Consider the following 24,883-nt stretch of genomic DNA (forward strand, 5'->3'; position numbering starts at 1 on the left):
CGTTGGCGGTGCTAAATTGGAACGCAAGACCGAATTAGTAGGTTCAGTCCACCCAAACGACGACGTTTCTCTCTCTGAGATAGAAACAAAAACCCGTGCTGTTTTATGTATACAATATAACAAAGCCTGTCGTTGATTAAACCTTTTCCTTCTTTTTTATTCATGCTCGGAATCGTCCGGTTTCAACGGGTCCCACTCTCTAACCATAGCGGTACGTTGTCGTTTCTCTCTCTCTCTCTCTCAAAATTTAGAAATAAACATCGTGCTGTTTTAGGTTTACAATATAATAAATCCTGCCGTGTTAAGTCTTTTGTTTGTTATACAATATAACAAAGCATGTCGTTTTATTAAACCTTGATGTCGTTATGTAGGTCTGGAATGTGTTGTATGTCGTCTCCGATCCATGTGACATTATTATTTTCAGCTGTGATCTTCACTAAGACACAAGGCTCTCCTATATGAGGTTCCTCAGCTGATTCGTCAGATCTCCCATGGATGCTGAATTGTTTATCGACACTGGGATCATCGTGATCAACGAAGAAGACATTTCGAGGCTGTTCAATACCACACTGAAGGAGACAAATTTACAGACAGAGGGTTTTACTACCAGACAGCCTATGAGAATCTACAGGCCTTGGAACAAGTGGAAAGCAACTCTGAGACTTGATTACTTCCACAATCATGACTCTGATAGACTCTAAAGAATATTCTGTTAATATTGTTTAGATAAGTTAGAGTAACTCAAGGGAGATCCCCTAGATATTGTAACAACCTGATGTAAATATTCACTACTCAATACAACGTAACATTCAGGGGAAATACATTTACTTTCAGACTCTACATTGTTTCCTTGTTACTTATATAACACACTCCCTGTTGTTTAATTTGCTTCCCTTCTTGAGTTTAAATCATTTGTTTCTCGAAAGCTTATTAATCAGTAGCTAAACAAGAAAACAATATTTGTTTCTCGAAAGCTTATTAATAGGGCTAAGCTGAAAATCTGTAGAGGTAAACTAGAAGAAGGAGGAGAAAATATTCACAGCAAGCAAAAGTGCAGACAGGTTAAATATATCGCAAGATCATTAAGAAAAACTGGTCATGCAACTAACTGCTAAACATGTGTCAAGCAAAACATAACCATACTCACAAAACAAACGGTTCCTTAGTAGATTCATCATCATAGAGGATACTTAGATACTAGTGTCAGATAACTAACATGTCAAAAGAGAATCATGTCTTCTTAATGGTGGTGAAGTGGAAGATGATTGGAAAAACAGACTCGGTCAACTCTTTTTCTTGCAGCAGACAGAATCCTGAAAACAAACACTTAATAATATGAAAGGGGGTTTATCATTTTCTAATGAATTAAGCGACAACAAAAAAAAGAGTTGTTGATAATACCTGTTCATTGATAGGCAAAGTTCACTATGGTATGTCAACTTTGAAGAGGAAATCCAAACCATCAGCAACCTGAGAGGGAGTCTCACTGAAAGAAAATTTCTTCAGACTCTGAAACACAAAACAAAAGCACAATATCATTTGATTTGAATTTCATATTTTCAAACAAGTCACTCGAGAATTAAAAATTACCTGAGTCGCGAATAATACTGCAGACAAGGCAAATGCAGCCATCCACCCAATATCCCATGCACTAAAAAGTTGAAATGAACAGATGACTTTCAATAATTTGTCAAAATAGTCATTGTCAAATAAAAGGAGAGTAACATTTTTTTTACCTCGGCTGTCCAAACACCGTCGATTTGGCCACATTGTAGTCAACATCAGATGGACAAACAAACAGTGGGTCCCGAATGGTGATATTCCCTCTGTCGTCTTTCGTGGCCTGCAATGCATGAAAATTAACGAATCAAAAGATCAACACTAGACCTATATATTTCTATTTATTTAAATAGGTTGCTAAACAAAAATTAAAATCTCAAACTTACATTACCAACAACGGTCAGAGCTGAATCCACCTTAAGAGCACACTCAGTGTGTTTTACTCCAATTATCTACAAAATCATTCTACTTGGTTAATTGGTATCAAAAGAAACATAATATCCAAAAAGTAAAAGAGAGAACCTTCATTCCTTGGTGACTATCAATCTCTCTAGCAAATTCTAGCGCTCTAAGGAATGCAGTTCCTGGACCTGCAACTTCCCTTTTATGAGTGACCAAGTCAAAGCCCTTTGCCATTTGAATTCCCTCAACATACACTCTTTCAGTGTCACCAGCCTGTTGTGGGATGTTTACGAAGAGAATTTTAATTTTACAAAAATCAGATTATCTCACTATTGTAAAAAAATTTTTTTGAAAAAAACCATTGGAAACAAGCTTACCAGATACCAAGGAACCTCATCATGGATTGATTTTAATCCCATTGTTGAGCTAAACCGATCACCATTTATAGCTCTATCCGCGTATGTGATTTCAGTCTAAATACCCCATATGTTATTGTTTGGTCAAGACAAAATATATAAAGCACACAGAATTGAAACCAGTTGAAAAAGTTAGATGCTTACCTCTCCGTTGTAGATAACGCACGAGATGAAGTCGTCAGGCCTGGACGTTACAAGCGTGGTAACAAAAGGTGCCTTGCTCTCTACATCGGAGTCAAGGTTAGGAAGAGAAACAACCGTAGGCGCCTCACAGCAAACCACCCCAGTAAACTTCACGACGAGAGGTTTGTTGTACTTTCCAAACACGTCAACTAGTGGAAAAAGAGACAATAATCAGATGGTGGAACAATTGGATTATTACAAAAGAAAAATGCTTCAAAATGAATCAAAGAAAATTTACCGAAGATTTTCAAGTTATTCAACTTCTTCAACTCAGACACTGAAATAGCTTTTTCCATATAAGAGGAATAGCTATATTTCCGACAGCCACTTATGAAGTAACATCCTAAACCAAGCATCCATAATGTGTTGGCAACCTGTACATGAATATAACAAAAAAATAATAAGCAATTCAGCACAAATCTACATGAATGAATCTTACTCCAACAATTTTTATCAAACTCATGCACATCAGTCATCACCAACCCCCACGAAAATCATAAAGTGGAACAAGAAAATGTACCTTTACAAGACTAGCACCCTGCAGCTCATCCAATCCAGAAGAAACAAAGTCTGTAAACCACTCAAGTATCGGAATTGAAAAAGAGCACAAATCGCCACTAGGGATTTTCTCTAGTGCTAAGTTTGATCCAACTGTTCCAACTATCATAGCAGGCTCTATTGCAGCAACATCCATATCTGCAAGAAAAGAATAGGATCTTTTTATATTGAATTCCGCTGAAAGACCAATGATTGAACTCAAGATCGCAAAACTAAGATGAAGGAAAGAAGATTCTGTGTCGCAGAATCTCTAACTCTTTACAAGCCTAAAAAAAAGCCAATGTTACTACCTAAAACCTTTCTCGTTCGCAGGCAAACCCAAACCCAAGGAAGAAGAACAAGTACTCAGTTCAACAAACTTTGAGTTCTAAACCAATCAAGTTCGATTTCTCTATAGGAAACGGGTTCACTCATAAATATAGTGTTTGGATCCTGAGTCAAATCTAATAAAAAGAAAGCTTTCAGCGAGTGAAACATAACTAGTAAACCCTATTTCACCTTCAAATAAAGTTCAATAATGTTTTGATCAGAACATTAAATTCAACCATAAACACAAGGAGATAAAGATAGAGAGAGAGAGAGAGAGAGAGAGAGAGAGAGGCGGAAATGGACTTTTTATGTTGAAAACGAAAACGAATCAAACTCAGGACTCCAATACCCTACCTAATCGATTCAGATAGGTTCCAAGGCCTGTTGTCAAATCAATCTAAAACCTCAATCTTTTAACATACCCCAACGAATGCCAAGTCACTTTGTATAAGATTCTCCGAAATACAATAAGAAAACAACAATCTCAGTCATAAATCGAAATCCTATACTGCGAAGAACCAAACCGTTAGAGAATGAAGAGGAAAAAAAAGTTTCTTTTTTTTTTTTCTCCAGCAACTAAAACACTACTTAATACGGGGGAAAAAAGTAATCTGAGTCATAAATTTAAACCCTAACCTGCCTGCCCAAGAGATTGCAGAGGTAAAAGCAAGGTGTAGTGTCTCAGGGAACAGAAAGCGAGCCAAGATGAAACTCAGTAAACCTTAGGAGAGAGGGAGAGAGGGGGGGAAGAAAACGACATCATTCTGTTTTCTTAACAATAAAACAGCGTGGTGTTCTCCATCTGAATAAATAAACAGCATGTCATCCAGTCTGATAAATAAACAGCGTGTTGTTACTCAGTTTGAGTGGGTTGCTTCAGACGGTTGAGATGAAAGAAACCAACTCAGGAGCTGAAATCCAATGGTGTGAAACACAAACACGACCCATGACGATTAAAAAAAAATATTCACAAGCCTCTTCACTGAAACCCATATTTGAAAATGGAAATGGGGTGGGGTTCGTGTGAGGGGTTTCGAACCCAGGTCTGTGGGTTTGCTGGTAGTCTTTCTAACCAAATGTGCCGCTTTCATTACTGATGTCATTCTATGACCATTTCCTTTTATATAATATTTGTGCCATAACCCTCAACGTGGGTCCGCCCCTGTCATCATCAGGTAAAAACACAAGAGATTCATAACTGAGAGTGGGGAAAATGAATTTCATTATGACAATTGGAAGCTGGCGACATTGCTTTTGAAGCAAAGCTGGTTATGGTTCTGAATCAATGAATGATCACATACATATTAGATCACTATTGTGGAAGTCTTAAGGCGAGTGATAACATCAGATATATTACCTTCACTGTTCCTGAAATGCTTGTCAACCAACTAGATGATTGTACCAATCAATATTAACCATAATATTGCACACAGTACCAACACCATAGGCGATTCAACTAATGAGTGTATTTATTTTTATCCTGATTCTGTTCAAGTTCATGATCAGAACTTTGGATAAAACTTTTCATTTCGCAGCCCACAAGCTAGTGCAAGTGGTGCAGAGAGGACAAGACCCAATACCTATTCTGCTAGGCTTCGGATAAATGTCGTGTTGTATAACTCAAAATGGATATGTTATCAAGAAGTATATGCATACGCGTTCCACAGTTGCTCGTAAATGGAGTCTGAAAGAGATTGTATTTCCTCTGAATATCTCATTCAATATACAAGGCTTTAACTAGCCAAAGTAGTTACAATGGATTAGGGATCCTCAACAATAATATGAGATATCTACGTACAATATTAACAGAATTGAAACTGAATATTCCTTTATTCTTTCAGAGTCTTCGGTCTCAAACTTGCACATACGAGAATGATGAGAGGATATTTCACATTACATGGCTGTTGTGTAAAGTTATGACGGAGGAAGTGTGCATCAACTCACATGCGGTGATGAGAAGTTCCACTTAGAGCACAGAATTAATGGAGATATATTTAAAGCCGCCAAAAGAAGATGGACATGAGTAATGGGATTTCTCAAAACCAGAGTATGGGTTTTGCCTTTAGGGATTATTATTAGAGAATATTAGTGATAGTGACATATAGCTAGAGATATATCCTAGGGATATTATATAAGTCTTAACTAGATTTTGACCCGCGCTTCAAAAGCGCGGGTTTTTTTGGATTATATAAATAATTGATATGAATTAGTATTTTGGAATTGTACAATATTATGTTACAAATTATGTATGATATCAAAACAGAGAATTTGTTAAAATATATAATTTATGAATTACCTTATTTGAAATTTTGTATGTTCATATTTATCTAACACATTATTAGATATGATACAGTATAACCTCTATAAATTAATAATCTATAAATTAATATCTCTATAAATTAATATAATTTCATAGTCCCAAATTGATTTTTTGATTCAATTAGTATTTCGATAAATTAATAATCTCTATAAATTAATAAAAAATTATAGGTTTGGTGTAATACCAATATTATTAATTTATAAAGGTTTCACTGTAATTTTATGGAGATCAAAGAAATTCAACTGAAATTAACCGGGAAATATAAGTTTTGTTTGGGTTTGGGTCTAGGGAAAATTACCTATATATTGGATATTTTTTTGGACCCACGGGTCTCTGTTCGGGTTTGGATCCTGTCTAAGACCCAGTCATATTTAGTGTACTTGCGGGATGTAGACCATGATCCGAATGCACATTTTTTTGTATTATAGACAAAGTTTGATATGAATTAGTATTTTGGGATTGTTGTACATTACTATGTTACAAAATCGTATTATATCGATGAAGAGAATCCGTTTAAAATTATATATGAATTTGTATTTTGAGATTGTTGTACAATATTATGTTACAAATTTTGATATGAATTAGTATTTTGAGTTTTCATTTATACTGTAAAGTTTAAGGTAAAATTTCAGATTTTTTAAAATAATATTTCCGGATATTCAGCTAAAAGTTTAAGTACTTTCAGTTTCTCAGGAAGTATTTCAGATCTTTTCCGGGTACTTGAATATATTTTGGGTATTTGTTGGATTTTCAAATATTTTTCAAGTTTTAGATAAATTTTTCTGGTTTTCGGTTACTTCTAATCTTTTTCAGAACTTAAAATTTGAACCGACATAGACCTGCTGCATATTTAAATATTATATGTATTTTACATGTATTTGAATTATGATTCCAAACCGATCTGAACATGAAAGGAACCTACCTAAACCCAAATCAAAAATAAAATCAAAAAACTATTTGGGTGCAAATGTTTAGGACCCAAAGAACCAGAATAGAAATAAACCGATCCAAATACCCGAATACCCAAACCTACTCTCATTATATTTTGTGTATTTTATAAGAATTATATTTTTTAAATTTATATGGTTTAAGATTTACTTGGTAGATTTTTTTAACTAATTCAATAGAACATATTTGTAATATTTTTAATAGTTTTAATCTTTCTTAATTTTTTTATTGTAATAACATTTTATAAAAATAAGTTGATAATACCTATTATTTTTAACATATGATTTGCAAAAATGTTTTTATCAAATTTTATTTTGTAAATAATTGAAATTATAGAATGTAAGATGTCATGATATAATATATTTATTGATATTATTAGTAGATCTACAGAATATAAAATGTTACTTTAGCTTAAATGTGATTGTGATCTTAATGATATTAATATCCCACACACACCATAATGATTGCAATCCCACGATATTAGGGGGTTTTCTTTAATTATGGTAACACAAAAGGATATATAGGTGGTTAGAGTTATTAGTTGTGTATAATTAAAATAACTAATTGTATGACCAGAAAAAAAATTAAGTCTAGTGAAAGGGTGCAACAACTTTGTATAAGTAGATTTTTTAAGAATGCTTCTATTTTAATAGTATACTAGATTTTAACCCGCGCTGGACAGCGCGGATATTGTTTTGTTTATTTTAAAATAATTATTAGTGGTACATGATATATTTGTATTATTTTTATGATTATAGATGGGTAAGTTTTAAAGATATATTGAATTGTGATGTTATTACATAATATTGTTTGCATGGTGTTCTTTTGGTGTTCAAAGATTTTCAATGTTGTACATAGTGATCTTTTTCCGTATAATGTTAGATGTTTCTTTTATAATATTTGATAATAAAAATGTGTGATTGTTAATTTATTTTCTTATAAATATATTTATATGTTATTAAATATATATTATCAACATATTCCGCTCAAATATTTTATGGATATACTCTTAAGATAATAAGTTGGGGAAAAAATTAAGATATAGTTTAATATGTTTTTAAATATATGGTCAATTTAAATAAACCGAAATTAAATTATATAATTTTAGTATATTTTTATGGGTATTATTTTTTCGTATATATATCCTCTTTATAATTTAAGATGTGAATATAATATACATTTCTTTTATATTTTTGACATATATATGAAATAATTAGACAATTGTGTGATAAATACTTAAATTTAGCACACAACTGAAACATAATTGTTACTAACCATATAGTTTTCAGAAAATTATAATTGTTGGTAAAGAATTGGCCCATTAGTTCTAAACGTTTTGGTTTGATCAAAATGTACATTAAGCCCACAAGTTTTTTTTTGAACGTGTGGGAAGGAAGGTAAATGACATTTAACGTTATCTCAAAAAATCAAAAAAATCTTTAACTGTACCATTTATGATTAGTTTTAATTAACTTGATATGATCCATAAATTATGTAACACACTAACAAACTTCAAACAGGCCAAAACTTAAATGAGAACTTTTATGGTAGATAAAATTTAGGACTCTATTTTAATAGAGTAGATATACTTGTGATAAGGATATCCAGTCATTTATATATAACGTGTAACATGTAAACATATGAATACAACAGAACATTCTTCTCTTTGTGTCTGGTTTTACAGTTATCAAGCAACAGGCTTAGAATTGTTACTCAGAAAGTTACACGAACTATAGAAGACATTAAAGAAGCTGTGAAAAATTGAGCAGAATTGGATGCACAAGCCTCTCTATTCAGATGGTCTTATAAATCTGTTGCTATGCATTAATTTTGAGTGTATATGATTTTAATGGGAAGCGTTGGTACTCTTTCTTTTAAAAAAATGATTTTTTTTTCCTAATCAAGTAAATATAACTAGATTTTAACCCGCGCTGGACAGCGCGGATATTGTTTTGTTTATTTTAAAATAATTATTAGTGGTACATGATATATTTGTATTATTTTTATGATTATAGATGGGTAAGTTTTAAAGATATATTGAATTGTGATGTTATTACATAATATTGTTTGCATGGTGTTCTTTTGGTGTTCAAAGATTTTCAATGTTGTACATAGTGATCTTTTTCCGTATAATGTTAGATGTTTCTTTTATAATATTTGATAATAAAAATGTGTGATTGTTAATTTATTTTCTTATAAATATATTTATATGTTATTAAATATATATTATCAACATATTCCGCTCAAATATTTTATGGATATACTCTTAAGATAATAAGTTGGGGAAAAAATTAAGATATAGTTTAATATGTTTTTAAATATATGGTCAATTTAAATAAACCGAAATTAAATTATATAATTTTAGTATATTTTTATGGGTATTATTTTTTCGTATATATATCCTCTTTATAATTTAAGATGTGAATATAATATACATTTCTTTTATATTTTTGACATATATATGAAATAATTAGACAATTGTGTGATAAATACTTAAATTTAGCACACAACTGAAACATAATTGTTACTAACCATATAGTTTTCAGAAAATTATAATTGTTGGTAAAGAATTGGCCCATTAGTTCTAAACGTTTTGGTTTGATCAAAATGTACATTAAGCCCACAAGTTTTTTTTTGAACGTGTGGGAAGGAAGGTAAATGACCTTTAACGTTATCTCAAAAAATCAAAAAAATCTTTAACTGTACCATTTATGATTAGTTTTAATTAACTTGATATGATCCATAAATTATGTAACACACTAACAAACTTCAAACAGGCCAAAACTTAAATGAGAACTTTTATGGTAGATAAAATTTAGGACTCTATTTTAATAGAGTAGATTATCACAAGGGGAATGAACGTTATAGGTGGTGTATGTGGTCCTAATCTATGAAATATTCATTTATTTCATAGAATAATTGTTTACTGAATTAAATTCTACTTTCACAGGAGCACCTTGTGGAACTTATGGCCCGGTATGTGTAGCCGTTTGTGGAGATCCTGACAAACCTGCTCTTATCACATATCCTGATGTCGCTCTTAATTGTTAGCCAGTTACTTACGTCTTCATCTCTACTTATCGAACAAGTCTTAACTTCAGTAATACACGATTATAAAACAAAGCTTTTTTAATTGGGGCATGTTTTGTAATATGTTTTGCGTTTGCCTTGTTGCAGATATGTTCTATTTTCAAGGGTTGTTGTTTTGTCCAGAAGTGGACAATTCATATCCCTTATTACATCTCTTACTTTACTACTATGGCATGTGAGGAGTGGTTAAAGAATTGCTACTAAAATGGTGCTTCAGCAATCAGCAAGGTATAGTCTCAGTTCTTTTGTACTATAGGTTTTCTTGTAACAAATGCATCAGAAATATCGTATTATTTTGACATATATAATGATAGGAAGTTCGTGGTAATGCTCAAGTTCCAGAACCTGATATTTTTAAAGAATGCAGAAGAGTTGGTGAATAACTTTTTTTGTTTTGTTTTTTGGCAATTCTCGGACATTTTTGGAAGTAAAATTGATATCTTGTGTTCTCTCTACTATACAGTTACTTAGCGAGAGGCAGAGCACAAATGTATGGAGGTACATTGAGGCAATCAACGGGTAATTAACGTTGCTGTCTGAGTCTTGCCTTTCTCATTAACCAACTGCTGGAAATGAAGAAGCAAATCTTCTAACTTCCGCAAGTTATATTTTTATTTTGGATGAATCTTGGAAGCTGTAGGTGACCAAACCTAACTAAATTATATGATTATATGGTTTGATACAAATTGTTTTGTTAGGGCCCGCACAGCGAGCTGCAGAATCTCAAAAAGATGGTAAGTTTGGTGACCTGAGCGCTACGATCATGCTTAGATACTAGCGTCTTTCAGTTGCAGATAACGCTTCTAAAGTCTTTAAAGGAATATCAGAGGCGATGTCTGGAAAGCTCCAGATTCTTCAGTTTCAGTCTAAGCGGCTATTCAAAGCGAGCAGATGATCTTAGAACAGCTTTAAGTTTTCAGGAGCCTAGTAGGACTTCATTTTTTGAGGTCTCAGTTTGATGTGAACAGAGGTACGGTGGATAGGATATAGTGGGAAGCGAAACATGATTGGCGATGTGACATTATTGTTACTTGAAAACCAGCTTCCATACTTTTGCTGTGGAGGATTGCTACATGTTGACTACCGACGGGGACAGTCCTCCTCTTAGTGTCGAATCATTCACAACCACTTCAAGAAGTTCTGGATGAGCATCCCTTCTTTGTCGAGAAGCATCTCCGATTCAGAGACCTGCCATTTTCGAGAAGCATCTATTCATCTGCCGTTGGTTTTGGAGCTTTACGTGAAGAGGCAAAAAAAAATTCATAAGCTAACAACACCTGCTCACTGGACATAAAGTTACTTGAAAGGGAGAAAAAACAATCACCAAAACAATGTTTATACCATACACCTCCTTGTTTTATGGATTCTTTCACTTATTGCAATTTGGGAGGGATTTGTTTATCATTTTTTTATGTTTTTTTTTGTCAACCTATTCATTTTTTTATGTATAAAATATTCTAAACTGCATTACAAATATCATTTTTGTCAAGAAAAAACAAACAAAAGCAAGTATAAATTATAAAATATAAGAGAACCCCCACAAGCATATAAAACTAAGACACACATGTTCAGTTACATTTATCATATCCAACACAATCACGTTCTTTGTTTAAATCTGATTGATAAACGTAGAAAGTCAACGACTAATAGATTATGGAATCTTAATACGGAATCTGATTGATAAAGCTTGTTCATTGCGATCTTTTACGAGTCTGATGTCATCTGCATCAAGTTCGCAATATGTTCAGAGCGACCAAAACCGCACTCAGAGCTATTAAGTATAAGGATAAATTCCCACCAGTCCTGCAAAATGTGACAACCAGAAACATTCAGAGAAAACAAATAAACACATATATAATATAATCTTCCGTTTTTTTTAATTATTCAGTAATAATAAGATAAATATGTAGATATCTTACTCTAATCCTAATTCAAGATCATTAACAAAATCGTCAAGTTCGATATGTCCATTGAAGAACCGATATGCTGATATCGTGGGAGCTCCATCTTTGTCTCTCACAGCCTAGAGCAAATGTAGTAGTAAAATTCACATTCAACTATATATATAACTACTAAATGAAACCATGAAATGAAGATTGAACTTACCGTACCAACAACGGTCAAATACGTGCCAATCTCAAGAACTTGCTGACGCTTCCAACAATCAACATCATCAGTAAGCTAAAAATAAAAACACCAAAAATTGTTATTTTAAGCCCGTCCTGCCTAGCCTAGACGAATCAGAGAAATAAAAAAGGACAAAAAAGGAATTACCAACTAACCATGAGTTTTTCTTTTCCATCAGAATCAAAGGTTTTTAAGTATGTACTAAATGGTTCACGAGAGAAGTATTGTTTTAGTGTATCATAAAACCCTTCCGCAAGTCGGTAATTACAAACATACACTCGAGCAGTACCATCATCCTATCATGGCGAAAACAGAAGCAACTAATTACTTAAAAGGATATATATATTAAGTCTGTGGATTTGGGGGAAAAAATCTTTACCAAATACCAAGGAACTTCCTTACGGGTCACGAACTTGGTTTTAGATTCGGGTACTACTGAACCAGAGGCATCCGTCACCTCAATATCAAGTTTAGCCTGAAAGAGAACCAACAACATTATTCAGTCAATGTCTGACATTGACCAAAAAAAAAAGAAGAAAAGATCTTTACCCTTTCCTCGATGAAAACTCCCAAATCGCTCTTATCCACAGTTGAGGTTGATCCAACTGTTCCACGCACCACAACGATGGGGTTTTCTATCTCCTCATTTTCAAGACATTCCCCTGAAAAACTTGTGGAATTGCATCAATTTTTACAAACCATTATTAAAAAAAAAAAAAAGAGGAAAAACATAACTTTAGAACATTACCCAGTCCTTTCAGGTCATTCACCGGTATAGCTTGACGTAGAATCTGATAAGTCCTGAGTGGAGATCAATAATAGTATGTAAATTAATTTTCAACAAGAGCAGAGTAGAGCAAAGGAATCTTGATTTAGGAACTGACTAACATCTTTCCACTGCCGTTTGCCAATCTGATTAGGATGCCAAGGCCGCAACATACAACAGCAGCTGGAATATACATCACCTGTAAGAAAAAATAAAGAAAGGATATGGACTTTTTATGTTGAACCGACAGAACGAACATATCAAACACAGAACTCATCTACGTACCTAATCGCCTCAAATAGATTCGGGGGGTTTTTTTTTTTTAGGGTTCCGATGAAAGATGAATTGGATTATTATCCGCCGAATTCTTTGGGATAATAGTAAGGATTTTACTTGTGGGTTTGACAAAATTTTATTGATAAAGAAAGGACCATCACAGCCAGCCCAAACCCAAAGAGGAAAAAGATAAAAGAAAAACAAGTGAGCCTTTTTACAAATGAAAGCCCGCTATTTTTGAGTTTCTTTTCTAATTTTAATTTCTACATAAAGTTTTATTATTTCAAGTTTTTCGGGTTTCAGACTCGGGTTCGGATTCCATACTCCAGCTTTACAAAATCATCCATACGAGTGTTGAACTCCATCATCCTTATGTGTTTTTGAAAAATTCAAGCATGGTTCGAGTGTTTTCGTATGTCCTAATTTTCTTTTGAATTTTCAAGTTTTTTTGTTTATAGTTCGGTTCAGTTAAGGTTCGAGTCATAAACTCTAACCCTATAAGATCGATGTGGGTTTTCGAAAAATCTAGGGCAGGGGTTTGTTCGAGCGTTTTCGGTTCTGGATCACATTTAGTAAATAAAGTGAATCCAAATATACGAAAAATACATTCGGCTTGGATGATTTTGGGTGAGGTTTGTTCATAACTTTGATGAGTTTTCTTTTTGTATTATGGGTTTTCAGTTTTGTTTGTGTTAAGTCATCCAACCTAAAATCAATTAGCGGTAAATGATGTGGTTCATTTGTCTTATATATTACTAAAGATTATTTCTAACATATGATGTGAGACATTTTATGTCTAATAGTTTGGCGTTGAGAATTTTTCATTTTTTAAATTTGGGTTCAGATTTAGGTTTAATTAGAGTTTATATCTCCAACTCTAATTGGTGCCGGCTAAGTAGGGGGACAAAATGTACGATCGCTCCAGATCCAAGCTCGAGTCCCTCAATATGTTAACAATTAAGCAGTCCATTTTTTTTAAAACAAAGTATGAATAATGATATATATATAGTAAATAGTGTAACTACGGCTACATGATTACATTTAATATATTTACTAGGAGTCTTTTTATGCTATGCGCATATATAAAATTTTAAAAATATTTTTATATAAACAAATTTTCAATTTTCAGTATTTAAATTTAAATTTTATTAGTTAAAAGTAAAACCATAATGTAACTTTTCTAAATTGATTTGTTCAAATTTACTTTAACTTTTAATTTTATTTTGTTTAAATTGTAATAATAATAATTTATTTTAAATTAGTTCTAATAAATATATACATTACTATAAATATTATATATAAGTTGATAAATATATAACTATAACTACACTTATTTAGATAATAAAAATATGATTCATAAATTGATGAAAAATAAATAAATTCGTAATTATTATATATATATAATTATACTATTTAAATAGATATAGAAAATTACTAGTATTACCATATTTCTAAAATCTTACCAAAATGGATACTTGTAAAAAAATAATATTTTAATATAAATTTTATTAGTTATTACTATATTACGAAACTTTGCCAAAAATATGAATTCATATATAGAAAATAGTCATTACCATATTTGAGAAATCTTACCAAAAAACATAAATCTTAATATAGAAAATTTTACATGTCACAATTAGATCGATGTCATGTCTTATTTCTTTTAAGCCATGTCATCATTTTTTGTTGAGAGTAATTGTAGTGATGACACATGTACAAATCACTTCACAAATAATGTCTAGAGGAGATTTACAAACTAAAAATTAATAATACCAATATAACTTTTAAAATATAATCTTTAAAAAAAATTATATATCTGAAATATCAAACTAAATATGTTATTACTGAGATTTATAGCCACACCTGTTTTTATTGAAATAATTATAAATGCACTAGTTTTCTTTAAAAATGTATAATGAATAGTGTAATTGCAAAAATATATGCTATATTATATTTAAAAATTAAAATTAGTGAGTAATATAATTTAAACAAGTTTCTATTTTAATATATAAAAAATATTTTTTTTATTGAAAACCTTATAAATTAAATGTACTCATTTCTTCATTCTAAATATTGTATTAGGCAGCTATCGAAGATCTTCATGGCCAAACGATTACATTCTTGCTGATACCGAAGTTCAAACAGCAAACCTCAGAAGGAGAGGAGAGAAAATTCATGATCTTTCAATCCAGCGATTGTATCTTGGGACCATCTCTTGTTGTGTGAGTAATGTTAGACTCAGACACTAAGGCAGATTCCTTAGCTTTTACATGTGCCCTTGACTCAGTGAGCTCAGACTTCAAGTCATCTGCTCGCTTAAAAGAGCCGCTTATAATGAACTGAAGAATCTGGAGCTTTCTAGACATCATCTCATTTGACATTCCTTTAAAAACTTCAGAAGTGTTCTCTGCCTCTAGCCATCTTCGACCACTTTTCCCATGTAGACAACATCCTCGGATGAAGAATACAGTAGTATTCAGTATTTTTTAACCAGGGCTTCTAACTCTAATGGTAAAGGGCTCACAGCTGTGAGTTCCGCCACCTAGGTTCGAATGCCGGCCACTGGAGAATTAACATTTCGGCATCGCCAGAGACAGAGGACTGTTACGTGGCAACATGTGAATAGTCTAGACCATTTCTGTGAGACCAGAGTACCTCTGTATAATTAAAAAAAAAAGTATTTTTTGACTCAAGCATCTCCTTGGCCAAAGATTTCTCAAGCATCCTGAAAATGTTTCTTTGCTAATCAGCAGTCTGTCTGCATTTAGATCTTAGCGTTCAGATTACCAAACTCTGAGACAAAAGCAAAATCCGACACCTCTTGTCAGAACTTGGCCTGCACAGCACTCAAAGGTCACGTATTATTGAAAAGACCGGGCAGCCGGAAAAAATGTTTTATAACAATGCGTTTGCCGGGAGGCGAATCCGGGTCTATCGTTTGGAACGCAATTATCCTAACTGTTGGACTACAGACGCTTGTGTCAATTCCATTTAAATGAAAGATTTAATTTTATACCATTCTACAGTGGCCAAAACAAAGGCGCTCGTGGTATCTTGTAAAGATGACACTTTTGAGAAACAAGGAGATTCAGATCAAGAGAAGCAGATTAAACAACAGGAGGAATGAAAGCATTGTTACAAAAACTCATGAGTGAAAACTCATACCCTGTTTTCTTCACTTATGCATTTTAATATGAAAGCCTTGTTACAAAAAAAAAACTAGTGAAAATGTTTACTGATTGACAAATGATATCAGCACAAGAAACTACACAAGAACAGAATCTTTCCACTTTGGATTCTACTTGGTCTGAATGAAACTAATATCTCTAACCCAAAACTTGAAATCTTAATAGATATGAACCAAATTCCAACTGGTATCCCATTATCCATGGCTAAATGATATTTTAGAAGAGTTTTTGTTTGTTTCAAAATAGATTATGTTCTCTCAAATGTATGAAAATATTTAAAGTTATTTAGATTCTATGAATTTTTTTACTTTTAACATTTTTTATTAGTTACATTTATTTGAATAGTGACTTTTAATCAAAAGTAATAGATATGGGAAAAGTAAACTAAATAAAAAGTTAGTAGTTGATTAATTCGTATCAACCTAATATATAATGAAAAATATACATGGTATTTTAAAAAAATTTCTCTCCTTTAACAGTCGATAATATTTTATCCAAAACTTAATGTATGAGTTTTGAAGGCAAAAAATATAATTGTCAATAAACACAGATGAGCAATGCAATATGTTTCCACTAGGTGTTGTTTATTTATCCGGCTAGAAAACAACATGATTTATCTTAAGAAATGGGAATGGTGTTTTTATTTCCCTACAATATTTCAGAGTTTCAATTTCGCTTCATTTCTCATTCGCTTTATGTTTCAACCTAAGAGGCCACTATACATTTCTTTTCATTCTCGAGGCTTCTCACATGTTAGGGTTTCGGTTTATGAAGATTCTTGTTTTAGTGTTATAGGTTAATGTTGTTTATTAGATCCCCTAATGTTGAGTTTCAACTGGCAGGAGGAGTGCTCCAAACAAACGGTCAGTTGTGCTTTGGTTTTATGTTTTTTCATCTTCATTGTGTTCAATGCTGAAATTATCTGTGTTTTTATCTTGCAATGAATTTCCTACATATGTACAAACCTTGTTCAATATATAATTTTGGATCTTTTGATAAAGAAATCGCTGAATTAGCTCCTACAAAAAAAGAGACATTTTGGTATCTAGTAGGAGTTACACTAATACATTCATTTACTATTTCTTTCCACAACTTCTTCTCTCCTTAATTTGTTATCTCTTTCCTGCCGCGTGAATGTAATGGGAGCTGAATCTACCGTTGGATTTAGGGATATCGTATCCTCAATAAATATCCACTTAATATCCATCAAGTGAAATCTTCAAGAAGCTTGTTAAGCCTGAAGGCTTTAAGATTCATTACTCTTTTTTTATTTGTCCCCTATAGTACATTTTTTCTTGGATAGAAACAATATGATGTTTTTTCTTCACTCTCAGGGGCTTAAATATTGCTGCCATGAAAGTCCTCTTAATATTGGTGCATCATTGACTTTTGTTGGTGAGGTAAGGGAAGTCCATGTTCCTTTCATTTTATCTTTTTTTCTCGAGATGTTGATCATGTAAGAGAAGCGTTTTAGCGGCTGTGCAAGTTAAGTTACATGTGCTTTTGTTCCTCTATGTGCTGTAGGCTGTCAGAGACAAAGCTGGGAATATCATGATTCAAAGACCCAAAGATCTGTCTTTTCTGGTCTTCGGTGGAGAGTGCTCCTTTAATAAAATGGTTAGCGACAGGGAGTCAAATGAAGAGTAAGGAAAAACTCACGTTTGTGTTATATATTAATTGTGAGTTGATGAATTATATTTTTTGTTGAAATAGTATCAGTCTTATCTTGCAGGACATATATTTTCTTCTCCAAGGTCTGTGAAACTATTGTTGTGGCTATGGCCGTCATGTATGATGTACATTTTGTAAGAACGTTTTTGCTACCATTCGAATGGGAGAAGAATAAGGACTTGCGTAAGAGATCAGAGAAGGCTATTTCAGACGGTGAAGCAGCTCAATCAATGAAGAAGAAGAAGAAGATGATGATGATGATGATGATGATGAAGATTAAGATTAAGATGAAGATGAATGTTCAACTTCATTTTGTGCTCTTACTTAAACCTCTAACTCGTCTTGAAGCTTCTTTTTTTGCTGATTTTTTTTTTTCAGTTTCATGGGTTTTCAGGAAAAATGACAAACATCATCAAATCACTGAAATTATTATAGAAAGAAACATGGGAGTTGAAAGGCATTCTTACTTCTTGGCTCCTTGTTTGGTTTTCATATTTTCTTACTCTTTTTTATTCTTTTTTAGATGAAAATAAATAGTTAATGATCATAAAACTTCCATCGAAATATTGTTTGGAAATGAGAAGAAAATACTTACTCTCATGGATCAATACCATATGATAAATTGGACATCTTCTGTTGATGTCATGTATAATCGAAATTCAACCCATCTCTTCAAGCCACATGTAAGCATTGAGATGGAGACTTATATTACACTTCAAATGCGTATTTGTACTTCAAAGATGCAAAAAAAATTATGTGTTCAGTGGCTTTAAGAAAATGTAGATGAATTTAAAGACATACAAATGGCGTTTGACACCAACAAAACCAGCATAATCAAATATCCATACTGTGTGGACCAATAATTCAACTTTGAAGTCTCTGCTAAAGTGGATGCATCTGATCTCAACCACTCACATATTAGTTCTTCATCTACTTATCATTGAGCATGTATTATATTAACAACTATTTTTTTAAATTCATTAGAAAATATGATGAACCTTCATATTATTAAGTGTTTGTTTTTCAGGTTTCTCTCTGCTAAAAATGAGGAGACCGAGTAGAATTTCTGTTTTTCTTGTGTCTTATCGGTTTCTCCAATCTTCTTCAACTTCACCATTAACACACGAGACTCTCTTGGCAAGTTAGCTAGTTATCTGCCAAAAAAGACACTAGTATCAAAGAAGTGGCCAGCTATGTTTTCGTTTTATGTTTGTTCATCTCATTGTGTGCATGGACTGAAATTATGTGTGTTTTTATCTTTCAAGAATTTCATACAGATGTACAAAACATGCCCCCATGGCTCAAGGTATAAAGTTTGGATTTTTTGTTGTGAAGGAATTAATTCACTCTTTTTCAATAGATTTTTCATGTGCTCAGATCTCTTGGAAAAGGCTACAATGAGCAAGGATCCCATGCTTTTACCATGCTGAAGTGCTTGGATAAGAATTCAAAATCTAAGGACCTTGAAGATGTTCCATATTGTAAATGGCTAGTGATATAGATCATGTGACTTTGAGTTGTGATGAGGCCTAACACCTTTGTTTGTCATTTAAATTTCATTGTTTCTTTTTTTTTTTTGGGGAATGGATTCAATGGCGAGGAATGTTGGAAACTCTTATTGTTACTTGGACCTCGCTTCTCATATTAACTACAAGAACTCTAGTTTGTCCAAGAAGGCTTATTGGATTAGACATAATGGTACTGTAAATCAAATGTGACAAAAAGAGACATAACACTTTTGCAGGCTTTACACTTTCTTCTTACATTAGTCTAAATGTATAAACACAGGTTTCTGGGCTTTGGGCTTTGATTATGCCAAGTGATAGTCGGTTTTGGATGGCGAGACTTGATAGAGTCAAAGGTAGAACAGAAAAAAGAAAGATTACTATTCATCTCAGTCATTATTAGCAAACAATGTAATGTCTTTTTTTTCTCTTGTCAAACTTGCAGCTAGAATTACTTTTCTGTGGGAACCATATGGCTCTGAAAGTGGGAAGGGCTGGTTTTGATAAAAAGTTCATACTTTTTTTTAATTCCAAAGAGATTGGATACACAGCTGCAGTGTATGATTCTGGATGAAATTAGGTGCTGAAGTTTCATATGATGTCGAGACTCGCAGATTCATGAGCTATTGCGTTGGAGGTGGTACACAAAACAATGACTTCCTGGCTTCAGTCACATAGTAAGTATTCAAACTATGTTCTTTTCTTTTGTAAAATAATCATCTAACTTAGGACTCATATAATTCATGTTGGCATTGTCAGTTGGAGAGTTTCATTGATTGAATCGTGTGTTAATTTAGCCAATTTGATATGGGGATTGAGATTTCTAAACCAATCTTTTCAAGAGCAAGTCAGACCAGATATACAAGATGAAGATCAACAACTTTGGAGTACTTAACGTACGGAAATATTGAGCAAAACATGAGGCCTAAGTCTGTTGTTTCTATCTCCAGCCAAGTGGACTTGAAAATCTGCTCAACTGTCCCAAGGTTGGTTAAAAGTGTTCTGTAATCCACCAGTAACAACTCAGACATATGATATTGGTGAAGAAAGCTGGGAAAATCTAGAGACCAAGTATAATATTTCGGGCCGGAGTGGAAGAAGGGAGGAGATTTAGTTGTCTTTTGATTGAGGTATTTGTTTCTTGACTTGCGTCCATATTTTCTTGAGAGATGTAGAAGTTAGAACAAACTACTTAAAAACTCAAATTCATTTTGTTTCAAAAAGATTTATGTTTTAAAGTTTTCACATATATTAAAGAAATATCTTAAAATTTTGATTATAAATACATTATTTTTAATGAATGCCAATTACAAAAATACATTATTTTCGTGTTTAGCTATTTTTTATAATTTTTAGGAATTAAAATTTAATAAACATAATATTTTTTCAAAATTTAACTAAAAATAATTTCATCAAAATTTAATTAAAATATAATTTCTTCAAAATTTAAATTATTCAAAATTTACAATTTATCATTTTACCTAATAAAATGTGCTAGACATATAAAAAACTTGATTTTTGAACATTTTTTTCCAAAATGTAGATCATTTTGAAACATAGAAAATATATAGGCAATATTTGACTTTGACACAAAAACAAATTAAAGTTTACTTTAATGGATCTTCTTTGTCCCCATTCCTTCTTTTCTTTTTCTTTAAGATTTAAAACGATCAGTATTTAAAAATTAAAGATTTGTTTGGTCGTAGTATGAATTGGAGATTTGTTTTTGTTTTAATTTGAAAGTTCAGAGTTTTATTGGCCTTTCAACGTTCAAAATCTAGGGTGTGATTGGTAGTGGCTGTGAATGCTCTCCACAGCCCCATTTATTTCTAAAGCACCAAAATCAAAGCAATAAGTGCTCTGCAGAACCAAATATCCAAAGCAATTTTTTAATGCTTTCATAAAATTCTACAGCAACAAAATCTAAAGTTATAGCAAAAAGTCTACAGACTATTTTCTACAGTAATAATTTCGAAACTACAGCTGTTACCAATCGGACCCCTAAATACTGGCTTGCTGGGTAAGAAATCACCTGTAGAGAATTGTCTTGGCATACCGGCTAATTCCGAGATAGTTAGAAAACGGATGTTCCTTCCAACCATGAAGGACCTTTTTATGTGCAACATACGATTGACATCGTCAATCTCTTGTGACGCTATCGAAGATCTTCATGGCCAAAGGATTACATTCCTGCTACCGAAGTTCAAACAGCACACCTCAGAAGGAGAGGAGAGAAAATTCATGATCTTTCAATCCAGCGATTGTATCTTGGGACCATCTCTTGTTGTGTGAGTAATGTTATACTCAGATACTAAGGCAGATTCCTTAGCTTTTACATGTTCCCTTGACTCAGTGAGCTCAGACTTCAAGTCATATGCTCTCTTAAAAGAGCCGCTTAGATTGAACTGAAGAATCTGGAGCTTTCTAGACATCATCTCTTTTGACATTCCTTCAAAGACAAGCGTTCTCTGCCTCAAGCCATTTTCGACCACTTTTCCCGTGTAGACAACATCCTGCGATGAAAAATACAGTAGTATTCTGTATTTCTTGACTCGCTTAGCTTCTTCTCAAGTTCCATCTCCTTGGCCAAAGATTTCTCAAGCATCCTGAAATGTTTCTTTGCTGATCAGCAGTCTGTCTGCATTTAGATCTTAGCGTTCAGATTACCAAACTCTGAGACAAAAGCAAAATCCGACACAATTCTTGTCAGAACTTGGCCTGCACAGCACTCAAAGGTCACGTATTGAAAATACCGAGCAGCAGGAAAAAATGTTTTATTACAATGCGTCTGCCGGGAGTCGAACCCGGGTCTATTGCTTGGAAGGCAATTATCCTAACCGTTGGACTACAGACGCTTGTGCCTTTTTCATTTAAATTAAACTATTCAATTTAATACGATTCCGTAATGGTCAAAACAAAAGCCGCTCGTGGTATCTTGCAAAGATAACCCATGTAGATCATGATTTTCACATCAGTTTCTCACAAGCTCCAATGCTAATATAGAGCATAGAGCCTGTATGAAAGTCAGCACCACAAGAAAAACAGCAGCAGCAACGGAAGCAGCTGACCAAGGGTTGTGAAAATAATCACGTCTCAGAGTTGCTTTCCACTTGTTCCAAGGCCTGTTGCAATACCCCTGTTGATTCTCATACACCGTCTGATAATAAAACCCTCTGCCTCTGTAATTTGTCTCCTTCAATATGGTAGTGAACAGCCTCGAAATCTCTTCTGCATTTCCACGCCTGATCACGATGATCCCACTGTCGATGAACAATTCAGCATCCATGGGGATCTGACGAAGCAGCTGAGGAACCTCATATAGTGGAAGAAGTAAGCATCTAAACGATGACATTGCTCAAACAAGATGATGTTTCTGTACAGGGCTTCTGTGATGTCGCTGATCTTGATTTTGGGAACAGTGAGACCTCAATAAGAAGTTCTACTAGGAAGCTTGCATCAACTATTAACATTTTCACAAACTCATTGTTACCAAGTCTTGTATCTTCCGCGTAACAGAACGAGCGTTTTCTTCCCATGTCCTTGCAACTATATCAAGGTCATGTAAACTTAAGGCTGTTCTAATAATAAAACTCTGTAGATACCTCAGTTTATGATCTTCCATGGCTTCAAGTTCTTTTCTTCCGTGATGTAAGGGCCCCCTATGGATACAACCCGAGGCGAATAAGCATCAGGATTCTGTCTTCGCAGCCTATCAGGTACAACAGTTGGTTGAAAGAGAAGACAAGGCTTCCAACTTCTCATTGAGGGAATCTACAAGGGGGTCACATGGAACCTCCATAATAGCCTGATTTTGATTCATGTTCCCATATGGCTTCAACTGAACCAGAGCCTTTGAATTGTGCAAAGATGAGAGACGTTTCTTGCACTACTGGATACAGATAAAGAACTACAAGGCAGGAATTAAAAATGTCAACGCCAAATCGTGACTGCCTCTCTCACAAATACTCTTTTAACATGTGGTGGTGGTACCTAACGTTGACCAAAAAAAGGAATATCTATAGAGGTGCATGTATATATCAAAGATTCATACCGCAAGAATAACAGTTTAGAAGTGGTGACATGGTACATAACATGATCTTTCTACTGTGACCTCTTGTGGTGGTGATACAAAACTCATTGAAAACTGCATCCATGTGATTTTTGATACTAAAAGATACTGACTACTGAGCAGATCCCCAGAAAACAACAAAGGGTAACAGAGAGCAAAAAATGCCATTCTACTATTTGGCAATGGCAACAAAGACAAGACAGAAGCCCTACAAGTCCTTTACAAAAAAAAAAAAAAAACTCACTTGAGCTTAGATTTTGAAGAGCTCATGAGAGGCTTAGCAATGAGACGAGCAGGAGCCGCACTCGTAGCTTTCTTCAAGTTATAATTTATCATAGAGAAAGCGCAGATCATGGCAATCACCATGGTTGGGTACACATAAACTGTCCTGGATGGGTCGGTATTCATTGGCTTCTTTAAGATCCCTTCTTTGACAAGACCCCAAACTAGCAGCAACGATCCAAACATTCCCATCCTACCAGGCTTTAGCAAACCCACAAAGGCCCCAGCTACAGAGAAGTAGCTCCCTGCAAGAACCTGGCCCAAAACAACTCACTTAGTCACTAACAAACAAATGATAGAGAGATTAAAAAAAACGAACCTCTAGGCGCTGAAGATCGGGAACTGCAGATGCATCTTTGACAATGGTGAGGTTGTAAAGATCCAACACATTATCCCACTTTGGAAACGTCATGTTGGTGGAAAGACCATTGACGATAGCACCAGGGTATAGGAGAGCCTTAATCATCGGAACAGGGAAGATCTCACTAGAAATCAACTGAGATGATGTCACGTGGATGGGCGACATACACATTCCAGATTTACATGGAACCCTGTTTTTCACATCGTGATTCAAGTCAGATTCAACCAGATAGAAAGAGAACCAAGTAATGGAATATAAAATGAATGGTACTGATCAAGTTCAAATCCAAAACAATTAGCTAACTTTTTTCTTGATTCAATTACATTAGGCAATGAACACTAGCTTAGACGCATTGCTCGTTAGATGACGAAATCGAGGGTTCGAATTACAAAGCTGAGAGTTTGTTTTTTTAGTATCGAATTTACCTGAAGAGAGGAATCTGGAGGATGATCAAGAGGAAGTAAACACGTGAAGATAATGAAGACAAGTTCTTAATCCATCCCTTTGATAGCGCTGGATTCGCCATTTTCAAACTCAGAGAGACAGAGATCACTTTCTTCTGTAGAGAGAGAGAGAGAGAGGGACCTGTTGAAACCAGACTATTAACGACGAAACGTTTTATAAACTACATGCTTTGTTGCATTGTATACACAAAACAGCAGGCGTTTTGAGAGATAAACGACGTCGTTCTAAGGAGAAGAGTGGGACCCGTTGAAACCAGACGATAACGACGAAGTATAACAAACAAAAGCCCTAATAAAACGGCAGGCTTTGTTTTATTGTTAGCACAAAATAGCATGAGTTTTCTCTTTGTGAGAGAGAAACGATGTCGTTTTAGAGAATGCAGGCGTT

General features: G+C 33.6%; 3 protein-coding genes, 1 non-coding gene and 1 pseudogene across 5 annotated transcripts; all 5 read right to left on the reverse strand.

Annotated features, from left to right (window-relative positions):
- Window positions 1–1,060: 1,060 nt before the first annotated feature.
- Window positions 1,061–3,806, reverse strand: LOC108832057 (uncharacterized). Its single transcript, XM_057006146.1, has 11 exons — window positions 3,783–3,806; window positions 3,082–3,257; window positions 2,800–2,935; window positions 2,523–2,710; window positions 2,340–2,435; window positions 2,083–2,235; window positions 1,947–2,012; window positions 1,737–1,843; window positions 1,591–1,651; window positions 1,402–1,509; window positions 1,061–1,313 (listed from the first exon to the last, which is right to left on the reverse strand). The coding sequence occupies exons 2-10, from the start codon at window positions 3,253–3,255 to the stop codon at window positions 1,426–1,428; spliced, it is 1,065 nt and encodes a 354-aa protein (XP_056862126.1). The 5' UTR covers window positions 3,256–3,257; window positions 3,783–3,806; the 3' UTR covers window positions 1,061–1,313; window positions 1,402–1,425.
- A 7,484-nt stretch (window positions 3,807–11,290) lies between these two features.
- On the reverse strand, window positions 11,291–13,085 carry LOC108845862 (E3 ubiquitin-protein ligase SP1). Of its 2 annotated transcripts, none has more exons than XM_018619053.2 (9): window positions 12,965–13,085; window positions 12,802–12,878; window positions 12,662–12,714; window positions 12,463–12,575; window positions 12,293–12,388; window positions 12,069–12,209; window positions 11,898–11,967; window positions 11,706–11,809; window positions 11,291–11,589 (listed from the first exon to the last, which is right to left on the reverse strand). In XM_018619053.2, exons 2-8 carry the CDS (start codon window positions 12,873–12,875, stop codon window positions 11,739–11,741), a joined length of 618 nt encoding a protein of 205 aa, XP_018474555.1. In that variant the 5' UTR covers window positions 12,876–12,878; window positions 12,965–13,085; the 3' UTR covers window positions 11,291–11,589; window positions 11,706–11,738. The 2 variants fall into 2 exon arrangements, with proteins under 2 accessions (XP_018474555.1, XP_018474554.1); XM_018619052.2 differs by having other exon boundaries at window positions 11,893–11,967.
- Window positions 13,086–21,568: 8,483 nt separating this feature from the next.
- On the reverse strand, window positions 21,569–23,265 carry LOC108845642 (uncharacterized; annotated as a pseudogene).
- TRNAG-UCC (transfer RNA glycine (anticodon UCC)) lies at window positions 22,103–22,174 on the reverse strand. The gene has a single exon. It is a non-coding gene; the product is annotated as a tRNA-Gly (tRNA).
- A 109-nt stretch (window positions 23,266–23,374) lies between the features above and the next one.
- LOC108846571 (uncharacterized) lies at window positions 23,375–24,637 on the reverse strand. Its single transcript, XM_018619792.2, has 3 exons — window positions 24,457–24,637; window positions 23,990–24,221; window positions 23,375–23,925 (listed from the first exon to the last, which is right to left on the reverse strand). The coding sequence occupies exons 1-3, from the start codon at window positions 24,555–24,557 to the stop codon at window positions 23,629–23,631; spliced, it is 630 nt and encodes a 209-aa protein (XP_018475294.1). The 5' UTR covers window positions 24,558–24,637; the 3' UTR covers window positions 23,375–23,628.
- Window positions 24,638–24,883: the final 246 nt, after the last annotated feature.

This window comes from Raphanus sativus, chromosome 3 (genome assembly GCF_000801105.2).
Source record: "Raphanus sativus cultivar WK10039 chromosome 3, ASM80110v3, whole genome shotgun sequence".
In the NCBI taxonomy this organism is placed as follows: domain Eukaryota; kingdom Viridiplantae; phylum Streptophyta; class Magnoliopsida; order Brassicales; family Brassicaceae; genus Raphanus; species Raphanus sativus.

Excerpts from the sequence above, each read along its gene's own strand:
- LOC108832057 (XM_057006146.1), bottom strand. The coding sequence starts at position 3,255 with ATGGATGTTGCTGCAATAGAGCCTGCTATGATAGTTGGAACAGTTGGA. Across the intron at positions 2,936-3,081 it reads AGGGTGCTAGTCTTGTAAAG|GTTGCCAACACATTATGGAT; the intron begins GTACATTTTCTT and ends ATTCATGTACAG. Across the intron at positions 1,652-1,736 it reads ACGGTGTTTGGACAGCCGAG|TGCATGGGATATTGGGTGGA; the intron begins GTAAAAAAAATG and ends TCAACTTTTTAG.
- LOC108845862 (XM_018619052.2), bottom strand. The coding sequence starts at position 12,875 with ATGTATATTCCAGCTGCTGTTGTATGTTGCGGCCTTGGCATCCTAATC. Across the intron at positions 12,389-12,462 it reads GAGTTTTCATCGAGGAAAGG|GCTAAACTTGATATTGAGGT; the intron begins GTAAAGATCTTT and ends GTTCTCTTTCAG. Across the intron at positions 11,968-12,068 it reads ATGGAAAAGAAAAACTCATG|CTTACTGATGATGTTGATTG; the intron begins GTTAGTTGGTAA and ends TTTTATTTTTAG.
- LOC108846571 (XM_018619792.2), bottom strand. The coding sequence starts at position 24,557 with ATGGCGAATCCAGCGCTATCAAAGGGATGGATTAAGAACTTGTCTTCA. Across the intron at positions 24,222-24,456 it reads CTCCAGATTCCTCTCTTCAG|GGTTCCATGTAAATCTGGAA; the intron begins GTAAATTCGATA and ends TGTGAAAAACAG. Across the intron at positions 23,926-23,989 it reads CCGATCTTCAGCGCCTAGAG|GTTCTTGCAGGGAGCTACTT; the intron begins GTTCGTTTTTTT and ends GTTTTGGGCCAG.